This window comes from Pundamilia nyererei, unplaced genomic scaffold (genome assembly GCF_000239375.1).
Source record: "Pundamilia nyererei isolate P.nyererei 1_Seehausen unplaced genomic scaffold, PunNye1.0 scaffold00306, whole genome shotgun sequence".
Taxonomy (NCBI): Eukaryota; Metazoa; Chordata; class Actinopteri; order Cichliformes; family Cichlidae; genus Pundamilia; species Pundamilia nyererei.
The window spans coordinates 87,307-109,581 of record NW_005187707.1 but is presented as its reverse complement, the minus strand read 5'-3'; the positions used below and the strand labels follow the sequence as shown (position 1 = coordinate 109,581).

General features: G+C 40.4%; 3 protein-coding genes across 3 annotated transcripts in view; all 3 read left to right on the top strand.

Moving 5' to 3' along the window:
* Nucleotides 1-440: 440 nt before the first annotated feature.
* Nucleotides 441-11,388, top strand: LOC102209147 (carnitine O-acetyltransferase-like). Its single transcript, XM_005751327.1, has 13 exons — nt 441-511; nt 896-949; nt 1,252-1,414; nt 2,269-2,443; nt 4,577-4,752; nt 5,065-5,165; nt 5,404-5,523; nt 8,069-8,191; nt 8,364-8,499; nt 9,904-9,966; nt 10,433-10,570; nt 10,736-10,946; nt 11,282-11,388. The coding sequence occupies exons 1-13, from the start codon at nt 441-443 to the stop codon at nt 11,386-11,388; spliced, it is 1,638 nt and encodes a 545-aa protein (XP_005751384.1).
* Nucleotides 11,389-15,502: 4,114 nt separating this feature from the next.
* Nucleotides 15,503-20,501, top strand: derl2 (derlin 2). Its single transcript, XM_005751298.1, has 7 exons — nt 15,503-15,662; nt 17,624-17,689; nt 18,129-18,202; nt 18,430-18,523; nt 18,702-18,897; nt 19,036-19,126; nt 19,939-20,501. Exons 1-7 carry the CDS (start codon nt 15,570-15,572, stop codon nt 20,042-20,044), a joined length of 720 nt encoding a protein of 239 aa, XP_005751355.1. The 5' UTR covers nt 15,503-15,569; the 3' UTR covers nt 20,045-20,501.
* A 1,446-nt stretch (nt 20,502-21,947) lies between these two features.
* Nucleotides 21,948-22,275, top strand: part of LOC102201882 (SWI/SNF-related matrix-associated actin-dependent regulator of chromatin subfamily B member 1-like) — a 10,104-nt gene continuing 9,776 nt past the window's right edge. The window contains exon 1 of the mRNA XM_005751296.1: nt 21,948-22,086. Coding sequence (XP_005751353.1) covers nt 21,997-22,086 — 90 coding nt within the window. The 5' untranslated portion in view covers nt 21,948-21,996. The remainder of the gene's footprint in view (nt 22,087-22,275) is intronic.

Sequence of the window (22,275 nt, the reverse complement as noted above, 5' to 3'; positions counted from 1 at the left end):
CCAATTTGCCATGGGAGACCCTACCAGGGGGCAAAAGCCCCCAGACAACATAGCCCCTGGGATCCCAGGGACACACAAACCCCTCCACCACGATAAGGTAGCGATTCAAGGAGGATCGCTGAGTTAACTAGCTTAGGGGAAATATTCTGTGTTTTTTAATGTATATGTGGAGATGAGAAAAGTCCTACAATGATGATCAGCTTGATGACATTCAGCTGGTTTTAGGGGTTATCATCGTAGAAGGTGGTTCTCTTCTAACTGGCCTTCAACCAGTACAACTAATACTCCAAAACTGCTTGCCATCACCTTCGTTCATTTGGGAAATCTTACTCAAATGAAGCAAACCTGCCAACGACTTTCTATATTCTATTTCAAGATGAACTACACCCTAAGAATTTACAACCTATCGGTACATTAACTCCAGCTTCAAAAATCCTAGCATGCTTCATCGTCAGAGCCTGTTCACACTCACAGAGTCCAACTATGTCACTTCCCCTCAGTTTTCCATCAAGTTCTTGTGTAATCCAGGATTTCTTCTGATCACTTCAGATCACTTCTCATTTATTCTGCATTTGTGCTGGTACATCAGTCACTCACCCCGACCACCGGATCGAGATCGTGGGTCGAACTTTAATTTTAGTGTCCCAGCTTTTTCTGAATTTGGTTTTGTGTATAATTTCAATAATTCATGCAGGATCAACTGGTCTGTGTGAAAATAGCTGAAAATATTTTGTCCATGGGCAGTTACAGATAAATTGTACGGTATAAATTATAAGGATCTTTGGTTTTAGGAGTTTGACCCACATTAGGTATCTTGGCCACTTTGCTTTTAGTGAGTCATATTGCATTGAAAACTTTTATGTTGTATTGTTTTATAACTGTTTTTTCTGACCAGGTGTGCTGCCAAAGTGATAAAAGCTGTTCTGGACTTCAAGACAATGATTGAGGAGTGAGTACCATCAGATCACTTAAAACTTCTTGCAATCACAAACATGGCAAAGATGGTGTAGTGGACCATGGACACAATGTGAAACACTGAAAGATGCCTGGTTGGGGACCAGGGTTGTATTCCAGGAAGCATGTTTGACAAACTCTGGGTTTACTTTATAATAATGTAAAATAGTCAGTGAACTCTATGAACCAGAATATTTGAATAGAGGTTTTAAAGTTATTGCTTGTCTTGTCTTTTTTTTTTTTTTTTTTTTATTTAACCACGAATGTATGTTAGGACACACCCTCTTAATTTTGCAGTGAGACACTACCAGTACAATATATGCGAGGAGAGCCCCTCTGTATGATGCAATACTTCCGGGCACTGTCATCCTGCCGTGTCCCTGGACAGAAGACTGACTCATTGGTGTTCCATGCCAAGAACTCCAACCCCAGACACATTACAGTGGCACAAAACTCTCAGGTGAGGTGTCAAACATACACCTTTATTGAGGTGTTTGAGTTCAGGGCCCCATTATTTATCAAACTTGAATTCTACAAGTCCAGGTAAAAAAGCACCGGCTCAAGCACCAGCTTCTTCTAATAACTCTTGAAAAGTTATCACAGCACATACAGAAAAACAAATCAAACAAGGTTTCTCCCTACATTTACACTCATTTCATTGGCATCCTTGAAAAAGGATTTAAGGGACAAAGGACACTCTTTCGAGGATGCCATCTTCACATTTTGGACAGAGAAGACAGATGGTTTGAAAGAGGAGTGAAAGAAGCCATTTATGTCCACTGTGAAGGACCATCTTATGGCACCAACTGTCTGCCATCTATAATCCAGTGTTGAGATTCCTTCCCAGACTCCTTAACGCCCACTCACATCCCGGGCCATTTGAACTCAGGAAATCACATTATAGGGTGGGGCTAGGTTTCACAATGAGCTCAATTAAAACCATGCCTGATTGTGACCTACACCCGTTTTTACACCTGGGCTCGTGTGATTAAGTAGAGGATCATTAGGGGGTCCTTTTGTCCCTCTTGGGGTGGACCCTTGAACTGAAGAAGCTTCTCGGATGAGAGGTGAAACATCTTCAAGCAATTTAGAGAAGTCCAGACGCTCTTCTTTCTAAGAATCTTAGACCTCTAAGGCTTAATTTAAGGTGCTACTAAAATTGTCATACATTTCACAGGAATACTCATGTTTAATTTATTTGGAATAAGTTTTGATCTTCCAGTTCCTTTAACAATGGGCAGTAATGCCTGAATTACAAGTGGTCTCTTTCTCAGTGTTGAACTGTCAGTCCAGCATTGTTGTCTCTCTTTTCAGTTCTTTACAGTGGAGGTCTACCACAGTGATGGCACTCCGGTCACTGCTGATCAGCTTTGTGTTCAGCTGGAGCGGATCTGTAATTCATCACTAGAGACCAACACAGAACATGTTGGTATTCTCACGACCCTGCACCGGGACACCTGGTACAAATACTATAACAAACTGGTCCAGGGTGAGCACAATTATACTTCCATAGACATGTAAAGAGGCTTACAGAAATTGTGTGTAATAAGTAAAAACAAGGATTTTAAGGGCAAAGATTCATTGTTAAGGGACACAGTAGATTATAATTAGTCATATGCAAAGTGTTAAGGTCACCTGTGTAACCCCACCTACCATTGGGACACAAATGTTAATACAAGAGCAATAAATTTAGGTCAGAATAATAAGTAATATCATAATCTAACCACCACCTATTTCCAGTTTGAATTCACTTTAGATGTATTCATTTATTTATTTAAAAATGTGTAAATGTAGACACTTTAAGCAATTTCAAGCTCAACCTGTGAAATGCTGTCATTTGTTATTTTACTGTAGAGCATGTGCAAGAGGGTGTAAGTATTGCAGTGTATTAAATGGAGGAGATGCAAGGGGATGGCCAGGGGCAGGAATGATTTTCTGAGTCGTTCAGTGGTGCTTTTTAGTAATCTTGGTCTCTCACTGAACATGCTCCTGTAACTAGCCAGCAGAGAGTAGGGTAGGGTGGGGGCCATTATGGCCAGCATTATCCTTATCTTAGACAACATCCACCTCTTAGACACCACCCTAAGGGAGTCCAGCTCCATCCCAGCAGCGTTACTGGCCTTGCAGAACAGTTTGAGTCTGTTGGCATCTGCAACCCTCTACCAGCTGCCCCAGCATGCAACAGCATAGACGATCACCCAGAAGAGTTGGCCTCATGGTATTGAATGCACTGGAAACATCGAAAAACATGACCCCACCATGCTTCCGGCTCATCCAAATGGGTGTAGACACAATTGAGCTGGTAGATGATGGCGTCCTCAGCTCTGAGGTGGGGCTGGTAAGCAAACTGAAGGGGATCCTGATTTGGCCAGACTAGAGGTCGGAGCTGGTCAAGGATGAGTCTTCCCAGGGTCTTCATGATGTGGGAGTTTCTCCTGTAATTGTCCTCAGCCTCTCTGATCTTGCCCTTCAATAATGCCTGAACCACTCTGAAGCCCTCTTCTTGTCCTTCAGGAGTGCTTTGATGTCCTTAGTTACCCACAGCTTGTTATTTGGGTAACAATGGACAGTCTGAGTTGGGACAGTGGAGTTGGTGCAGAAGGTTATGTAGTCGGTGATAGGATCAGTAAGTCCATTGATGCCCTCACTCTAAGAACCTTCCAGTTTGTCAATTCAAAACAACCCTGTTGTTCTGCTAAGGCCTCCAACCACCTCCTAATACTTGTAGTGGTCACAGGCTCCCTCCCCACAATAAGCACATAGCAGGGTGTGAGGTGAATCAGGTTATGATCTGACTTACCGAGTGGGGGGGAGGGAGAATGAACTGCATGCGTCCTTGACATTACTATGCAGTGCATCTAAAAGTCTCCCCATGCTGGTGTGACAGACCACATATTGTGTGAAAGTTGGCAGTGTAGTGTCCAAGGCGACATGGTTGAAATCACCCAAGATGGAAGTGAAAGCACTCGGGTGCTGAGTGTGTAACCGGGCTATAGCAGAGTGGATAATGTCACATGCAGCTGTGGGGTTAGTCGAGGGGGGAACGTAAACAGTCACCAAGCTCACATGGGAACATTTCCTGGGCAAATAATACAGCCCTAGTTCAACAGTGCACAGTTTGATGACAGGTGCCATGCCAACGGCATCAGGGCGATCAGCTGATCTCTGGAGTAAACAACCTGTGCGGTGTGTAGCGGCTCCTCCGCGCTGCCATTCCTCAAAAAAAGTAACTATTCCGTGGCAATAAACGGAACAAAAACTCTATCGATCCAAATGTTTTAAAAAGAGATATTAAAAAAAGGAGGAACACTCTTAAGTACTAAGGTCAAAGAAATAAGTAAGAAAAAAGCTAAAGTAAAAAGAAAAAGCAAGAGCAACTGAAACAGGCTGCATACTGTTTGATGCATGTGCACATGCATTAATACTCCCATGGATGAATCGGAAAACAACTTGGAGTTAGATGTTTGGCATGCAGAATGGATCGAACGGCTAACCTTCAGATTAGAATATTACATTTTAGGTTTTCTAGAATATTAAACAATTGTGTTAAATTTAAACAATTGTGTTAAATTTATCTTAACAGCATATTTGCTTTGTGTGTCTTTGTGCTTAATTTGTTCAGATCCCTCCAACAAAAAATCAGTTTCAGCCATTGAAAGGAGCATCTGTGTGCTGTGTTTGGACAAAGCCATGCCTCGGACATATGAGAAGTATAGCAGGTTTGAACCAGTGCAGGTTTTGCATGGAGGCGGCACCCAGTGGAACAGTGCTAACCGCTGGTTTGACAAATCGCTGCAGGTGAGAGAAGGAAAATCGAACCACTGATGTATCATTCAGGCAAGCTCTATTTTACCTTGCATAGATATCAGATTAAAGTTGTGCGAAAAGTTAATGATAGAGTAGTTCTACTCTGTTTAAATGCCAATGACCTTCTAGGTGCCTTTACCTTAGTAGTTGTTGTTGTTGTTGTAGTAGTGTTATTTTTACATTTTAAACCAGCACTTTAAAAGCCTAAATTGATGGCCCAATTTACTAAAAAACTTCCCTATCATAGAAGCTCAGTAACAGAACCGCACATGAAGAAACTTAATTTGTGTGTCTTTCTTTCAGTTTATTGTTGGTGAAGATGGGACATGTGGGTTTACCATGTTGCATGCCATTATTGATGGCACACCATGTATGGCTCTATCAGATTATATCACATCTTCCATGTAAGTTTACATCCTCTAAAAAAACCACACTTCAGGAGCATGTCACGTTTTCTTTATAAATTTTAATTTCCGTTGTTTTTGCAAATGTAATTATGTCATCTTAAATATCATTAAGCAATTTTCTAGCACACCTAACAGTGACTGTCACTTCGTCTGTCACTAGATTTGATGTTCTGTTCTACTGTTTGTTTGTTTTTTGTTTGTTTTGTTTTTGTTTTTTTTAAATGTGTGGAGACAGGAAGAAACCACAGATGATGGAGTCTCCTGTGGCACTTTTGCCAATGCCTCAGAAACTACACTTTAACATCACACCTGACATTAAAACAGCCATTGAGGAGTCTAAACAGAATGTTGACAAGTAAGCGCACATGCCTGTTTAAGCTCGGTCCTATTTCATGCAAGTCTGTCTCAGAAACACTAGGTTTGTAGTTTTGCACTACAGTTAAAGGGTTGGACAACTAAAACATCCATCCATCCATTCGCTTCCGCTTATCCTTTTCAGGGTCGCGGGGGGCGCTGGAGCCTATCCCAGCTGTCATAGGGCGAAAGGCGGGGTACACCCTGGACAGGTCGCCAGTCTGTCACAGGGCTAACACACAGGGACAGACAACCATTCACACTCACATTCACTCGCACATTCACACCTAGTGACAATTTGGATTATCCAATTAACCTATCCCCACAAGCTGCATGTCTTTGGACGGTGGGAGGAAGCCGGAGTACCCGGAGAGAACCCACGCAAACGCGGGGAGAACATGCAAACTCCACACAGAAAGACCCCGGCCTGATGGTGGAATTGAACTCAGGACCTTCTTGCTGTGCGGCAACAGTGCTAACCACCGTGCCACCGTGCTGCCCTAATTTTAATTTAAAACTCTGTAGTAATGTTTAAGTTTAGCTTTAACTGGGTGTGAACTCTCCTTTGTCAGTAACCATACAAGCTAGCATAAGAACAGCAGATATCATAGCAGAGGGAAGCAGCATGAAGGTGAGGTGTTGAGGGCATGTACCTAGGAGTCCATTTACTGTGGGAGAGTGGAAATCAGAAACTGTGAACTGATTCTCTTGAACGTGGCGTTAAGAAATGCCAGAGTTTGAAATTATTCTACAGTACTACATAACTCTTCCTGTTGTCCATACTGACAGTCACAGTTCATATGTATTTGGACAATGATTAAAGTTCAGACTTTCAGCTTCAATTCAAGGGATTTAACAACTTTCTGCATTCAATTTTCTTTTCAGGAACTAAAAAGTATGTCTTTGTGGACTGTGATCAAATGACTGGCTTGAGTATTGGAATATATTCAGCCAAATTCTTCAAAAACTGACTCAACACCACTTCGGTGCAAATAGAAAATAATCACAAGCATATTGCAAAAGGAGAGTTTCTCAGGGCAGAGTTTTGCATGGTACACTTAACAAATCATCCTGTTATTTCTGTCAGGAGTCACATCAATAAATAGTAATGCTGGTCAATCAAAAATGTAACTGGTCACTTAAAGCAATTTATTCAACTCCTACAACACAGTGGAGTTGTAGATGGAAGAATGGGGTGTACATCACCTACAATCAACAGTTGGGGGTTCCCAAACAGTTATCCCTTCCAAAACCAACATAAAGCTTCTGAAATGGCCCTCCCAATACCCCAACCCATTAACAGATTAAATCTTTTGTGTATTATGATTAAAAGCTGGGTCCGAGCCAAGAAACTAACCAGTTTTAAAGTAATTCTGCCAAGTAGTGGTCAAATATCCAGGCAGAATTATGCCAGAAACTTGTTGATGGCTACCAAGATATCTGTGGAGGTGTAACCTGCTAAGGGACATTCTGTGTGGATTAGAGGTGTGCTTGTTTTTGTGTTTTCACAAGAATTGCATTATCAAGATGTCACAGTGGCAAAAGTGACCAGATGGTTTCACTGTGGGGATGGTGGTCAGATTGATAGTAGGGTTGTCAAACATAAGGGTTGAGGGCCTCCAATCCGGTCCAGTGGATGGCTTTTTAAGTTTTTGGACTTTTAAGAACATGTTCATAGGTTTAAAAACAAAGCCATTGATATTACATCAAACTAATTAAGTAATAAATAAACAATAAAATGGCAAAAGGATCATATTTCTTCTTCGCCTTTGCCTTCGCCGCATTAAGAACAAAGTGTGCTGTATGTGGCATGTGATGTAAAATGAGTTTGACATTCCTGTTTCTGGTTCACAAAGCCTTGTTTTTGCCGGTAACTAGTAAAAGAATCCAAAATTCTAGTAACAAGCAGTAAGAACACAAGGAAGAGCGACAGACGTAGTGAGAAGTAAGAGGAGAACTTAAATATAAACAAGTGTCATGAGAGCCAGCTGAACACACTGGGGAAACAAGAGAAGCAAAACAGGAAGTGGGGTACAATAACTGGAACAAGGAAACTCAGACAAAAATACATTTGGCACAGGAAAAGGAGAACTGAGAGAAATGCCATGAAAACTAATAAACTCTAATGTAAAAAGTACAAAATAAGCAATTAATAAATTAATTTTGAGTAATAAGTAGAATATTTTAAAGTGCAAAAACTGAATAACCTGGGTGTAAGGCACAGGACCATGATAGCAACAACCTGCCTGAATCATTAGGTAGGCTCATTTTAAAGCATGCCTATAGTGGGGAGCATTATTTGCAAAAGTCTCATTAAATCAGACTTTAGAAATGTATCAGGAAAACAGATTAAATGAGCTCCAGAGTTATTTTCTCAGAACTTAAATGAATCAGTTTGTTTCCTCAGACAGTGGATTATATACAGAAAACATGGAAGTTTAGAGTACAGCTCCAAAGAAAGAGAGAACAGCCACATGGATCTGAAATGAAGAACACTAGCATAACTGTGTGACTGTTACACATATCTTCTATCTCCACCATCACAGGCATGCCCAAGACCTGGACCTCAGGGTTTTGGTATTCAATCACTTTGGGAAACAAATTCCAAAAGCACATCAAATAAGCCCAGATGCTTTTATACAGATGGCAATACAGCTGGCCTACTATAGGTGAGATACTAAAGGACTAAAAGCATGGTGTTTTTTTTTTCTTTTTAAAGACAAAGTCTTGTTTCCATTAACAATGGTGATTTATGCAGTTTTAACATAGCTCTCAGGTGATGATTTCAACATTTCATATGCTGAGTTGACCACTTTTTTTTTTTTTCCCTTATCTTGGCAGGATCCACCAGCAGTGCTGTGCATCATATGAAGCAGCCTCCATGCGTTTGTTCAGGAAAGGACGGTTAGGTGTAATCCTTTCAACCTCCAGTGCCTCAGCTGCCTTTGTCAAGTCTTTTGATGATCCCAAAAAGCAGGTCAAATAGGAAGAATTCGACTCAATGTCAATATGCAACCGTGCAATATGTGTCAATTTTGCTAATTCTGCTAATGTGTCAATGATTCTGAATCTGAGCCCATCTCTAAAAGACTAATTTTCTTAGGTGGCCCATCTTCACAAGTTTGTCAAGGTGGGGACTGATCATTCAGCATTCTTTCAACTGTGGGCCACACCCTCTCTCTGTCACTCTTGGAGAGGCCTTTCAATTCCTTGAAACGAGCATCCAAAGCTGTTGCAATCTTGATTCATTCATCGTTGATATTGTTTTCTTAAGGGGAGGTTAGGTCTGCTTGGAATGCTGTTTTAAACCTAGCGACTCATCATCATCAGAGATTTCCATAACATGATGCAAGTGGAAGAGGGCAGGCAGTACCACTGAGAAGGAAACGTAGGATTCCCCACCGGGAATCTCAGTTACATACCTGTAGTGAAAACACACAGAAGGAAAGATGGAAGAACAACAAAATGGTTCTTCTTCCATCTTTCAAATCAAGAAATTGATTTTGTTTAATCAATTTTATTTCAGCCTAAATGTTATATAGATTGCTGACTTCCAGGGCTCCAGAAGAGACTCCACCTTCTGCCGTTTGTCCCATTCTTTTGGCATCAGCCTGACAAGTTTGTGGCTCTGTTGGTCTAAGGTCGCTTTAATTGCTGCTTGGTTGCGGTTTAGACGCTTGACCATTTCTAGTGTTGAATTCCAGCGTGTTGGCACGTCCTGGATCAATGGCTCCTTCCCCTGCCCCAGGGTTGTTTGCTGTGTTTCCAGCTCTGAGGCGTCGCTGGACTATGTTTGAAGCAGCCAACATTTTTTTTTCTAGCACTTGACACACCAAGACCCACAGTGATGCATCTCTGTAAGATGTGAGCCACACAAGGCATGTGCTCAAATGGCAAATGTTTAGCTGCAGGTGTCATGTTACGTGCACACTCAGTTTCTACAGTTGTGAATTTTTTTATTTTATTTTTTTTTTCCCTTTTCAGTTTCACAGAGCCCATGCATTTTTGACATTGTGCTTCTTCTTGGAGCCTTGTTCAATTAATCTTGCAAAACCTTTGTAAAGCCTGTGTCCTCGACAATATTAATAGGTCTGCAGTTTGTTGCAATCCACTTGGGAATTGTGTTAGTCAGTTTGTCCAAGGTATACTTACTGAGGCCCTGACGTTCTTTGAGAGTGGTTTGTCGCAAGCCGGGTGAAGCGTTAACCAAAGTGCTAGCAGCATCTCCGACTAACGTATGCTTCGAGTTACTGTGATATTTTAAACCCCAAACTGTTTTCTACTTAAATCCTGTGGTTTTGTGTTGTGTCACTGCTTTGGGTGTCTAACACAACGTATTTGGTTAAAAGTATGGCTTATAACCTTGTCTTGTTTTTTCCAGAACTCAGAGAAACGTAATTTATTGGAAAATGCTATAAAAGTGCATATGTGGAACACCAACATGGTGAGTATCATTTCCATAACCGTTCAGTACATCAGTGTGACTACAATTTATAAACTGTAAATATGTTTGTGTTTTTGTTCCCTTTGTTTTTCTAAGTCAAAACTGACAGTCAAGTTTTTGAGAAACAGTTGAATCACTTAAAATACAACTGTAATGGAATAAAATGTCAAACACAGCTGGTCCATAGATAGTATTTGAAGTGAGGAGAGGATGACCTAAAGCACAAGGTTTGAGTTGTTCCTGGAAGTAGACAGACATTGTTCATGTTGTCTGTGTGTATTGGGTATAACGGTTTTGCTGTGCAGTCAAATCTATTTAAAGTAATTAATCTTAGGAAGAATAACATTTAGTTTTGCTAAACCTCATCCTTTAACAGAAAATTGTGCCCTGTGAATAATAATACTACAGCAATACTACATCTGGTGATTATTGTTACAAATAAATTGACTCGTCTCCATCATGACAGGAAATTCGTGGCCGGACAACATTTGGACACTTCTTGGGCCTGAAAGTTCAAGCTATTGAGAACAATATCCCCATGCCAGACATCTACACAGATACCTCCCTTAATAAAGCCTTTAACTTTCTACTTTCTACAAGTCAGGTGAGGGCTGGGCCTGAAAATGTTTCATACTATAAGCCTACTGCAGTTCAAATAGAGATGATTAATTATTTTTTTATCCAATACCTTTTTATATGCTCTAAAATTGATTATGACAAACGATCACCAGTAACTAACGATTACATTCTCACTTCTGTTATTCACAAGGTGGCGTTCAAGGCTGCCTGTCTGGGTTCTGCTGTTCCAGAAAAACTAAACTCATATGATTTTTGCTACAGTGTTACAAGTGACAATTTCACCTTTGTAGTGTCAGCCTGGAAAAGCTGCAAAGAAAATAATGTGGTACGACTGATACAAACCCTAGAAGATACACTGGTAGACATGAAGATGCTGCTGGAGGAAACTAAGCTAGAGCCAGGTGGCTCTACCTAGATCTAGGTAAAGAAGCTATTTGATAGCAAAATTCAAAGGAATTGGTTGATTAATATGAGTCATTCAACTTTTCAACTGTATTTTATTTTTGTTTGTTTTAAAATAAAACATGTCATAAAAAGCTCTTATGTTATAGATCGTTAACTCATGATTCTTGTACATTTCAAATAAATTGCTTAATGACTGGACTATTTTAATTGACTGTTAATTTTTGACTATGATTTGAAACTAGTTCAGATTAAACATGCTAAGGAAATGCACCTTATTAAAGTCAAATTAAAGAATATTATTATTTTGCTTATCTGGATTATACACTGTTAGATCTAGATCTGGACCAGGGTATCGCTGAACTCCATGACAGTCTGAGGTGCAACCTGATGGCGTCGGATGGACACAAGTCTCCTCTGGGCCCAGAGGAGTTCTATTAGATTTAGGTTCAGGCAAGCATGGGAGCCAGTCAGTGCTATCATTTCCTTCACCCTCCAGGAACTGCCTGCATATTCTCGCAACGAGACTGGTTATTGTAGTGCACCAGTGTAGGGTCTAACAGGGACTCCGAGGATTTCTTCCTGATACCTATTGAGAGTCAGGGTGCCATTGCCTAGCGTGTAGATGTCTGTGCATCAATGTTACAGGCAGCAAAACTTTCTTGATCACTTCTCCAGACCCTGTCACATCTGTCACATGTACAGAGATTGAACCTATTCTCATTTGTGAAAAGCACAGGGTGTTAGGTGTGGAGCTGCCAATTCTCATATGTCATTTTCTCATGGCAGATTCCAATCTGGCTCCATAGTGTTGAGAAGTGACACGGGGCTCAAGCCACCCTTTGAAGTCTATTTGTGATTGTTTGGTTCGAGACATTCACACCAGTTGCCTGATGGTGGTCATTTTGAAAGACACAAAGATACTGGTCTTGCAGTTGAGTTGAGGACCTTTTATAGCCCTGTCCAGCTCTTTCGAAGTCTCAAGAGTGCTGGACATAAAAACTTCAAACCTTCTGGCAATGGCATGTATTAATATGATTTTACAATCATAGAGCATTATGTCCTTCCACATCAGTGGTTTGTGCTATGGCTCGATAAATAAATTCCTAATTCTGAAACAGTTTTCGTGTGTCCAAATGGAATTAGTTCCTCATTACCATTCATACACATTCATACTCTGAATGCATCTGAGAGCAATTTGGGGTTAGGATCTTGCCCAAGGATACTTGGCATGCAGACTAGAGGAGCCAGGGATCGAACCGAACCACTAAGAATTTTTCAACATCAGTCGGTCACAGTGACTGTTCGATCTGTTGGTGGTACGTGTCTGTCCTTCCATGCTGGCTCCTGTTCTTGCTCCTGTTCTTTCTCGGGGTTCTAGTTCCTGAGGTATTCACTAATGTTTTGAAGGAAGGCTCAAGAGATTGGAGATTGTTACCATCATGGGCTCATATGGTCAGGATGAGAATGAACAGTCAGCAATCACTTGCAGGTTTCTCGTTTTATTGAACATTCAGTATTAAAAGGAAAGACACACATAGACTACTAACTCTGAAAGGAAATGAAGTGTTATTTTCTGGTTGAAATCGTCCATGGAGCTTTATTGTGTTGACGTCAGTGGCTCCTTTGGCCAGCTTATTATTCTGGCAGAGATCTGTTGATTGGCAGAGTGTAGCTGTTGCCCAGATCTTGTCCTTCCCATTCAGCTGACTCCTCAGAACTTGCCTTATTTGGTGGTTGTGGTTTTCCTAGCAGCTACTTCATGGTTCCCATTTGTGTGGGTACAGGTACAGGTAGCTATCCTCAATGCCTGCAATGCGGCTTTCTGGCAGTTCACTCCCCTCAGTTCTGATTAACTTCCCTCTCTTTTTTACCATATAAACACACTTTTCCAGTCCGAATAACATTCCAATACTGTTGTAGTAGAGCCAAGTGGTGTGGATTGGTGAATGGATGTCTTGTTTACTCCTGGCGTATAACTTGATGCCAACCATGTAGAGGAAGCGGCTGACATTTGCTCCAGTCCGTAGCCAGTCTTATTAATGAGCTGGCTGAGGAGACTCAGGCCTATGCTGAACAGAAGTGGGAACAGAGCATTTCCTTGGTAAATCCCACACTTGATGGTGACTTGTCCATCTGGCTTGAAGTTGGCTGTTTACCATATCCCCATTGCATTCCTGATGAAGGCTCTTATTTAGTTCACTGAGTCAAAGGCCTTCTTGTAGTAAATCCAGGCAGTGCACAAGTTGGTCCGCCTGGTCTTACCATCCATGAGTAGTTGTACCAGTAGCTGGGATTTTGCCCCACTGGTGTTGCTGCTAATTCCTTTCTGGGCCTTGCTCATGTATTGAACATGAACTTTTCGTCATGGGCGCTATGATGCCTGGCAGGAGCTTCCATTTGGTGCTGAGGCCAGTTATTGGTCTGTAGTTGGATGGAAGAATAGAATAGAATCGAATAGAATAGAATAGCCTTTATTGTCATTGTACAGAGTACAACGAAATTGGAGTGCCACTCCCTTGGTGCAAGTTTCATTAATAAATATAAATGTAAAATATAAAAAGTACAAAAAAAACAATCGTAAGTACTCAAACAATAGTATGTACAATATATACAGGATAGCAGCATTAATATGATGACAGTATGAATAGCAGCATAATATAATGACAGTGACGGTATGGAATAGGTTCAATTGTTTTTGTGCTTATTTACTACGGTGATAGCTCTGGGAAAGAAGCTATCCCTGAATCTGTTTGTCCTGGTTTTATGTGGCCCCTTCTGAGACTCAGGACTGTTCAGCGTTCAGTTAGTCAGTCTGAATATATATCACATCCATTATCTATTATCCCTATCCAGTAGAAGCTGGTTCACTTGTCCTATTTGACACTGGAGTGCAGTTAGCTTCTTTAGGCAGTAACTGTGAATCATGGTGCCATTTAGCTCTTTATGCTTGAGTCTTCCACTCTGATGATTTTTGGAGCTTGTTGATGGAGGTTGCTAGCCACTAAGCATTGTTTTTATGTGTTGCCTCTTTCTCCCATGTGCTCTTCGAGAATTGCTTAGTCTCTAGCCTTGGCAGGGCTGTTCTCATATTATCCCCCTGCCACTGAGAGTACATCTTGGATGGCTCAGTTGAGTAGAGCTGGTTTATTCTCCTGGCTTCTCTCTGGTATATCTCTTTAGGCAGTTAGGCAAGGCTGTGAGTCTTTGCTTGGCAGGTGGGGATGATGACATCTTCCTGCTTATCTGACATCCTGGCTCTCCCTTGTCATAGCATTTGTGTTGGACCTCATCAATCTCTAGTTGTAATAGCAGTTGCTTCTTCCAGATGTTGTTATAGCAGCTAGATATATAGGAAAGCATAAAGATTGTCAAATTTGCACAAAGGCCACATTGTAATGATCAGACGACTGGACTGGAGCACCTCCGAAACTGCAGCTCTTGTGGGATGTTCCTGGTCTGCAGTGTTCATTATCTATCAAAAGTGTTCCAAGGAAGGAACAGTGGTGAACCCACAGTAGTTTTATGGCAAGCATAGTATGACATCCATGTGGGGAGTCGAGGCTCAGGCTGGCCTGTATAATCGGATACAACAAATTAGTTAACTATAGCTCAAACTGCTGAAAGGTTAATATAGGTTCTGATAGAAAAGTGTCAGAATACACAGTCCATCACAGTTTGTCACTTATGGGGCAGCATGGCTTCAGACCAGTGCCAATAACGGATGTGTGAGCATCAGAACTAATCCACAGAGCAATGGAAGAAGCTGGCCTGGTCTGATGAATCACATTTTCTTTTACATCACATGAATGTCCTGGTACACGTGCTTACCTGGGGAAGATTTCATTCATCAAGATATGTGTTTTAACTCCTCTTTTTGAGCAGTGTATTTTCCAGTCATTCAGTGTTTTGTTCTAGAACTTTAAGTGATTTCTATCACACACACACACACACACACACACACACACACACACACACACACACACACACACTTTAAAAATACATTTTGCGCACACAAAAAATTTACGAGGTTAAAATTTGAAAGCTTTCTTTTGAAGAGACCACCTGCTTTCTTTTCCAAGGCTGGATCTTGACACAGCCAGTGTAAAGAGGGAATACCCCATGAATGTTGGCAACACGCTTCTCCACACGCCTCTGATAATATGCTGATTCTTGGCTAAAATAATTTCGACAGGTCTTGTGTTCTAAAAGGTAATATACCCTCATACATCTTTAAGATATTTCAATAAAAGGAATAGAGCAACCTAAAGTGTATAACAATCTCCAGGTAATATCCTATTTCGTCTTAGAATATCACGTGTATTTTCAAGTCTTCGTCTTTTTTTTCTTTTTTTTTTAACGTTATCATGTCAAACATGTCAAAACAAAATAAATAAAAACTGTACTACATTAGTTCTTCTTGAAATATGGAAACTACAAAAACCATCAGTCTTACGATCCACATCTGTATATTCAGTAAAAACATCGGCGAAAGACCATAGATTGTATAAAAGTGTAGAAACTGGAACATTTGCCATTTGTCCCATGTGCTTGAATGCAGCACCGTTGGCTTTGTGGGATGACGTGTCAAGAAAGTGCCGGAAGCTTTCAGTCGGTCTAAAATGGCTTACCAGACGCTGCAACAGGAATACCTACAGATTCCTGTTGTTACCAGGGCATACACAACCGCCTGTGTACTCACAACTGCTGCGGTGGTAAGACTCATTCAGGTGTTCTCAGTGTTAGACAGGGAGTAATAAACTCGCACTGCCTACCGCGGTCATCGTAAGGTGGTTACTTCGGTGCTAGCTCGGTGCTTGGGAACCTGTTAGAAGGGTACGTGCCTGAACGGAACCTAGTTGGATCTCTTGCTTAAGTGATATGAAGCAATAAGCGGAGCGGGCTACTTGTACCCGGTGCCACGGCCTCTCTCTGACCTGTCAAGTTGCTGTTGAAACGACCGATAATTTCCTTAGTGCGCCTCACAAGCTACAGCTGTTGTTTATTTATCCTGTAGGGTTAAAAGCTACCTGGTGCTAGCGGCTCACGTCACTCTCATCATCATGGATAAACGTTATTAGAATTCTACAGTCCAGTTTTAGGGAATACATGTTATATATGCTCTTTCTTTCAAGCTGTCTTAGATGTAAAATGTGGGCACTGTCGCACTGCATTAGACGAATTTGTTTTTCTGCATGTGTGTGCAGCAGTGGGAAAAGGTGATACAGAACTGGCCGATGATGTTTCAGTTGGTCACAGTGGAGCCATTTTAAAGCCCATGTAGGTAGGTTGATAAGGTGTTGGGTGCAAATCATTCCTTCCCAGGAGAGGCCAGCCTACCAAAATTACTCCAAACCTGCGTCAACCACTAATTCTGCTAATATGAGTGGGCCAGATTTCACCCAGATACATCTTAAAAACCTCATAGCCGGTTATCGCAAAGGCTGGTTTGCCGTTATTGTTGCTGGGGGTGGCATTAACAGTTAGGGTCAGAGGGCAGTTACTTTTCCACACAGGGTCAGGTATGTTTGGATAGCTTTTTCACTTAATGAATAAAATCACTAGTTAAAAAACTGAAATTTGTATTTGCTTGGGTTCTCTTTATGTAATGTTAAAATTTGCTTGATCTGAAAAAAAAATGTGTGACAGTACAAAAAAGAGGGAAAGAAAGAATTCATTAAGGGGGGCTAAAAGTTTTTCACAGAACTGCATGAAGCTGACCGTGAAATTTTGGTATTTTGGAGCTTCTTATGGTTTTTTTTTTTAAACAGTAGTCAGTATTTTTGAATTATTGTAATTATTAGCATAAAATGGCTTATTTTGCAGTTACTGTTATGATGTGCACAGTCGTGTCATTTTCAGTTTCTGATGCAATAACAAGAAATATGCAAAATAGCTGCCTAAACCCCATGTGAGTTGGGTTTCTGAGTGTACTTTTTACAGTACTGTCACAGTTCTGAAAGTAAATGCACTTCTTATTGATTATTGGATATTGGTATTTTCAGAGTCGGCAATATCAGCTATCAGCAAATAAGATGAATTTACCAGTGTCACGGGCTGATCTTGATCTGTGTTTTCTAGATTTGCTTTGTTTTTAATGTTTAAAAATAGTGTGACGATGAAGAGCTGAAGGACCTTAAGTGGATTTAACTGTTTGTGAAGATATATCTCTGGTACAAAGGAGAAAATAAATAACTAAAAGGCAACAAGAAATCCAGAGTAAAACAGTAGGGTTTCTCCAGCATTCACTGCTTTGATCTCAAATAGAAAGAGGAAATACAGGGGTAGATAATGGCTCAGTGTCAGTATTTGCCCAAAGTTTTACATGTCTTGATTCCTTGTTCATTACTAATACTTATAAATTAAAGTATTGTGATGTTGGTGCTTTTAGCTCCAGGTAACATTAAAGTGTAGAAAAGAAAGCGGAGCAGGACTCCGACTTGTCTGACTGCAGTTCTGTTGTCTTGATGAATCAAGCTTAGACTTATACTGTGTAAGCAGCTGTCTTATGCAGCTGATTTTCCAGAAAATGGCAGGTCAGATTTGTCTAAACCAGAGCATTATTTCTGTTTGTGTACACAGTGGACTAAGCTTGGTTTTAATAAAGATACACTGGATCTTTTTGTGCCATTGTCATTGTTGTTACATATAACTTATTCTTTGCTTTCTCTTTCAGCAACTAGAGATCATCACACCATTTCAGCTCTACTTCAACCCAGATTTAATTCTAAGAAATTATCAGGTGAGTTATCTGACCCTCAGATTAAGACCATACCAAAATGAAAACCTGCTGTTTAAGCAGCCAGTCAGAAGATTGAAAATATATGGGTAAGCAGTAAAACTGAGGGACCTCAACAATGGGCAGTATAAGACAAATAATGATTATTTTGAACTGTGACTCAATCAAAGCTACTCTAGACTAATACTAAAAATAAGGAACCGGAAAGTAACAGATCTGGTTCCATTTAACGAAAAATGTAAAACTGCTGGTGCAAAATATAAACTACAGTAAAATAATTACATAATTAAATAAAAATCAAGATTTCAACATTTCTATGTGAATGGGAACTTGTTGAGCTGAGAATTAAACAAAACCTGCACTGACATTATTTTAAACTGGACAAATGGATGTAGTAGTTTTACTGTTATCTGCAGCTGAATGTTGTTTCTTTCACTTCTAGGTATGGCGACTAATAACCAACTTCCTGTTTTTTGGTCCGGTTGGTTTCAATTTCCTGTTCAATATGATTTTTCTGTATCCTTCTCAGTTCCACAGCTCTTTACATATAAAGTCGCTATGCATGCTTTACTTTCTGGTTCACTGGGGAACGCCGGGTGTGGTTTTAGAGATGATATGTTAAAATTTTATGTAAAAATAGAGTTCTTGTAAAAAATAAAAAAATAAAAATTAAAGCACAAATTGGGATGATGGTGATGACGTGTACATTTTTCTCGCAGCTTTCCTTAACCATGTACTTGCAGGTACAGATACTGTCGAATGCTGGAGGAGGGCTCTTTCAGGGGACGCACGGCTGACTTTGTCTTCATGTTTCTCTTTGGTGGACTTCTGATGACTGTATCCTCTTAGATCGTTCAGAGAACAACTTTATATACGACATATATACATACATACACTCCTTGTGTGTTAAGCAACTTTTCGATCTCTGCTGCCGTTGATTATTAGTCTGTTAATGTTGGGCAGACACAAACAGTCAGCAGTAATGTTCAGCCATTTGTCCTCAATGAAGTCTCAGATATTTGGCACTTTTGTGAGTCTGGTGTTCCTGGGCCAGGCCTTCACCATCATGCTGGTATACGTGTGGAGTCGACGGAACCCGAATGTTCGCATGAACTTCTTTGGCCTGCTCAACTTTCAGGCACCCTTCTTGCCCTGGGTGCTAATGGGATTCTCACTTCTGCTGGGCAACTCTATCATCGTGGATCTTTTAGGTGCTTATAATTGACCCCTGCTGTCAGTGTTCAGTACTTTGGTGGTATGCTAAGATTTGCAGGTACCTGCTGTGTTTAGTGGTGTACAGCAAGGTTTTGATGGGTTAGAATAAAACTGATTTGTATTTTTCTCTTGAGGTATTGCTGTTGGTCATGTGTACTTCTTCCTGGAGGATGTTTTCCCAAATCAACCAGGTGGTGGAAGGTGGCTCAAGACCCCATCAATCATGTGAGTCACAGAATAATTGTAATATTTGTGGTGTGAGAGGAGTTTTAAGTAGCAGATGGGAATTTCTCTAAATAGACATGTGGCTGCAGTCACCTTTAAGCACCATGTGCAGCTGGTCTTTACACACACAGAGGTGTCTGTTATAATTTAAGTACTTTTCTAAGATCCAGTTATTGTTCTTTCCTTTGATTTTTCTCTCTTCCCTGAGGTCAGCTGAAGTAGGAGAACAGTGGAAAAAGCATGTCATGCCCTTAAAATCAATAACGAGCTACAAAACACACTTCAAGCACAAATTAATTTGGTTGGCTGAAATCCAATTGTTGTTTCACGAAATGCTTTTGTCATTTAAACATTATGTTGACATATGCTCAAGCTATATTCTTCATTAACAGAAATAAAACTTGGAATTCACAAAGTACTAAACAGTGTCTTCGAAGACTAACTGAAATTGCGCAAGTTGCAAAACGCAGATAAGAGCAGACAAATTTTTTTTTCTATCAAAAATAGTGGATTCTTAAAAAATGACATCATCAAAAGGGGCTATGGTAGAAATTCATAATAAATTCATGGGAGGTTCCTATGTGGCTCTTGAAATCAAGGCAAACCCTGAAAAGACAAGAGGCCTACATATGTAGACAGCAGTCCGTTTCCATATTTTGTTCTGGATAAAGCTGCTGTGTATCTTCAGTTTGATTGACATATTTTTTTTATGTTGGACAATCTAACAAAAGTCCGTTCTTAGCTGCATCACTAGCACTACTTCTGTGTTTGTAGAAATGACTCATTCTCCTTTTGCCGTGTTTCTCCCACAGAAAGATGCTCTTTGACACTCCAGAAGAAGATGCCAACTATAACCCCCTGCCAGAGGACCGCCCGGGTGGGTTTGCGTGGGGGGAAGGACAGCGCCTTGGTGGTTAAATACACCCTCTATTTCATCCCTGATCATCAGGTCACCTTCAGGGACCTTCTCTCAGAGAGTTGAAGACATGGTCTTTGTTTTTGACGTGTTTGTTTAGTTGTGGATGAGGAATGCCAAACAGCCACAAGTGGTTTGGAGATAACGGTGTGTTGTCTGTGTATATGGGCTTTAATCATCTTCACAAACTCTTCTTGATGCCAGGTCGTCGCTCTAAGACTATTTGATAGAATACAAGCTTCCGATGGAACTGTGGATGGTGAACCTGAGGGCCTCAGGTGATGTTTGTCTTTGTCTCCGGGGAAAAATAAATGAATAAATTATGGCATACAATTATATGAAAGAGGAAAATGACAGCAGTGGAATATTATTGAAATGAATTTATTTACAAAGAGTGCATTTTTTTTATTTCACTTTTTTAAAGAATAAATGTCTGTTGCAAACAACAGTTTGGTTTCATCTCTTTGAAGTGTTTTAGTTTTCGCTTGAAACCAAAGATGTTCTTACTAATTCTGAGTGTAAAAATGCAACATGTCAGTTGAAAGACTCTTGTAACTTGTCTTATTTTTAGAGACGGAGATGTCAGGATTTTCACTGTTTTTGATTTCATAGCCCATGAGGTGTGGCGCAAAGTGAGAATAATGGGTTAGCAAGCTATCTTGAGTCTAAAGGCAGACATTTCAATGTCATGTCAGATTTGCTGAATCTGCTGTAAGTGTAAAGTTGTTGGCATGTCAAAGCTACCCATTTGAAAACGCCTTCAGGCATTTATGCAGCCAGTTATTATTAAGCAATATCTTTTTACAAGAACACTTAATTTTTCTTGCCTTATTGGTAGCAAAACAAAATTTTGACTTTTTGAAAATTCAAATGGTAGATATGTTTTTAAGTGTTCCAGAAAGACAAGTATGTAAATTTTGTTCCTTGCACGCACTTCTGGAATATTGGTGTCTTCTGCACTGTTGTCATATTTAATTTGATTGAGATAGCTTTAAACATATCTGTAATACACAATCCATTTTTATAGTAGACTTACTGGAGTAGAAAGAATCCTTCATGTGCCTAAAAAAATGGATTTCTGAATACTTGGGCTAATCTCGGTTATTTGGCACTCTGTGTGTGTATTTTGATCCAATATCTATCTAGAAGACCTATGTGCCGTTTGCATTAGATCAGCAGTCCCCAGCCCCCAAGGTGGTACCGGTCCGTGAGAGTTGAGGCTTGGGTGTGAAATTTATGGTTTTCAGAATCAGAATCAGAATCAGAATACTTTATTAATCCCTGGGGGAAATTATTTGGTAGCAGAGGATGGTTTTCAAGGTTTTAGCATTTTTTTTTATCATTAACTCGGTTTCCCTGGGTCTTTTCCCGTGTGTTATGAATAAATCTTCTTTTTTTGGTACCGGTACTGGTTTTATTTTGTTGTATTTATCCGCGGCACTTTAAAGGCCGGTCCGTGAAAATATTATCGGACATAAACCGGTCCGTGGCGCAAAAAAGGTTGAGGACCGCTGCATTAGATTCATAAGGAATTGTGAGAACTCTACAATAATATGGATATCGCAGATAACCTCTGCAGCTGGAGGAGTTAAATCTCATTTTAATGTAGAACAGTAGGGGCGGTAATGAGCACTGGAAATTGTTCATCCACTTTGAGCGAGGACAGAAAGAGAGTAGCATCCCATGAAGCGTTTAGACTTTTCGGGAAAAATTCTTCCAAATTTGAATGTCCTCATTTAATCCATCTAAATAGGGACTGGTACAGAAATTGCTGTAGTTTTCAATTTTTTGTGGATAATCTTCATGTCGTTTTATACTTGGTAAGCAGACATGCTCCTAATTGGAGTAAGCAAAACCTATTTGAAGGTATGATATCGGATTTCCCATTTTCAACTCAGGCTGCGAACGCACCTGAAGAAAGGCTACTCAAATAATTAGCAGTGACTGCGTAAAGATGCAATTAGCTCTCAGTAAAACGTTTGGCCAGAAGCCGGTAAAATTTCAGCTCGAACAAGATGGAGACTTTTACATGGTGGGGTCGGAGGTATGTGACGGTCTGTACACAAACTTTCGGGGCCTAAATCTCTTATGCTTGCTGCAGTTATCCTTTCTGCTGGCTAGATGATGCTAGCATGCTAACGAGCGCCACTGATGCCTCAATAAACAAAGAAGCATGTGAAACGAAGAGCGGGGTGTAGTCAGTCAAACAAGCTGCTACCAAAGCTCTAATTGT

What these genes read in the sequence shown, in the direction of transcription:
- LOC102209147 (XM_005751327.1), top strand. Translation starts at nt 441, where the DNA reads ATGCTTCATCGTCAGAGCCTGTTCACACTCACAGAGTCCAACTATGTC. An exon ending in ATACAGCTGGCCTACTATAG is followed by an intron (nt 8,192 to 8,363) that starts GTGAGATACTAA and finishes TTATCTTGGCAG; the next exon opens with GATCCACCAGCAGTGCTGTG. An exon ending in TTGATGATCCCAAAAAGCAG is followed by an intron (nt 8,500 to 9,903) that starts GTCAAATAGGAA and finishes TGTTTTTTCCAG; the next exon opens with AACTCAGAGAAACGTAATTT.
- derl2 (XM_005751298.1), top strand. Translation starts at nt 15,570, where the DNA reads ATGGCTTACCAGACGCTGCAACAGGAATACCTACAGATTCCTGTTGTT. An exon ending in TAATTCTAAGAAATTATCAG is followed by an intron (nt 17,690 to 18,128) that starts GTGAGTTATCTG and finishes TTTCACTTCTAG; the next exon opens with GTATGGCGACTAATAACCAA. An exon ending in TATCATCGTGGATCTTTTAG is followed by an intron (nt 18,898 to 19,035) that starts GTGCTTATAATT and finishes TTTTCTCTTGAG; the next exon opens with GTATTGCTGTTGGTCATGTG.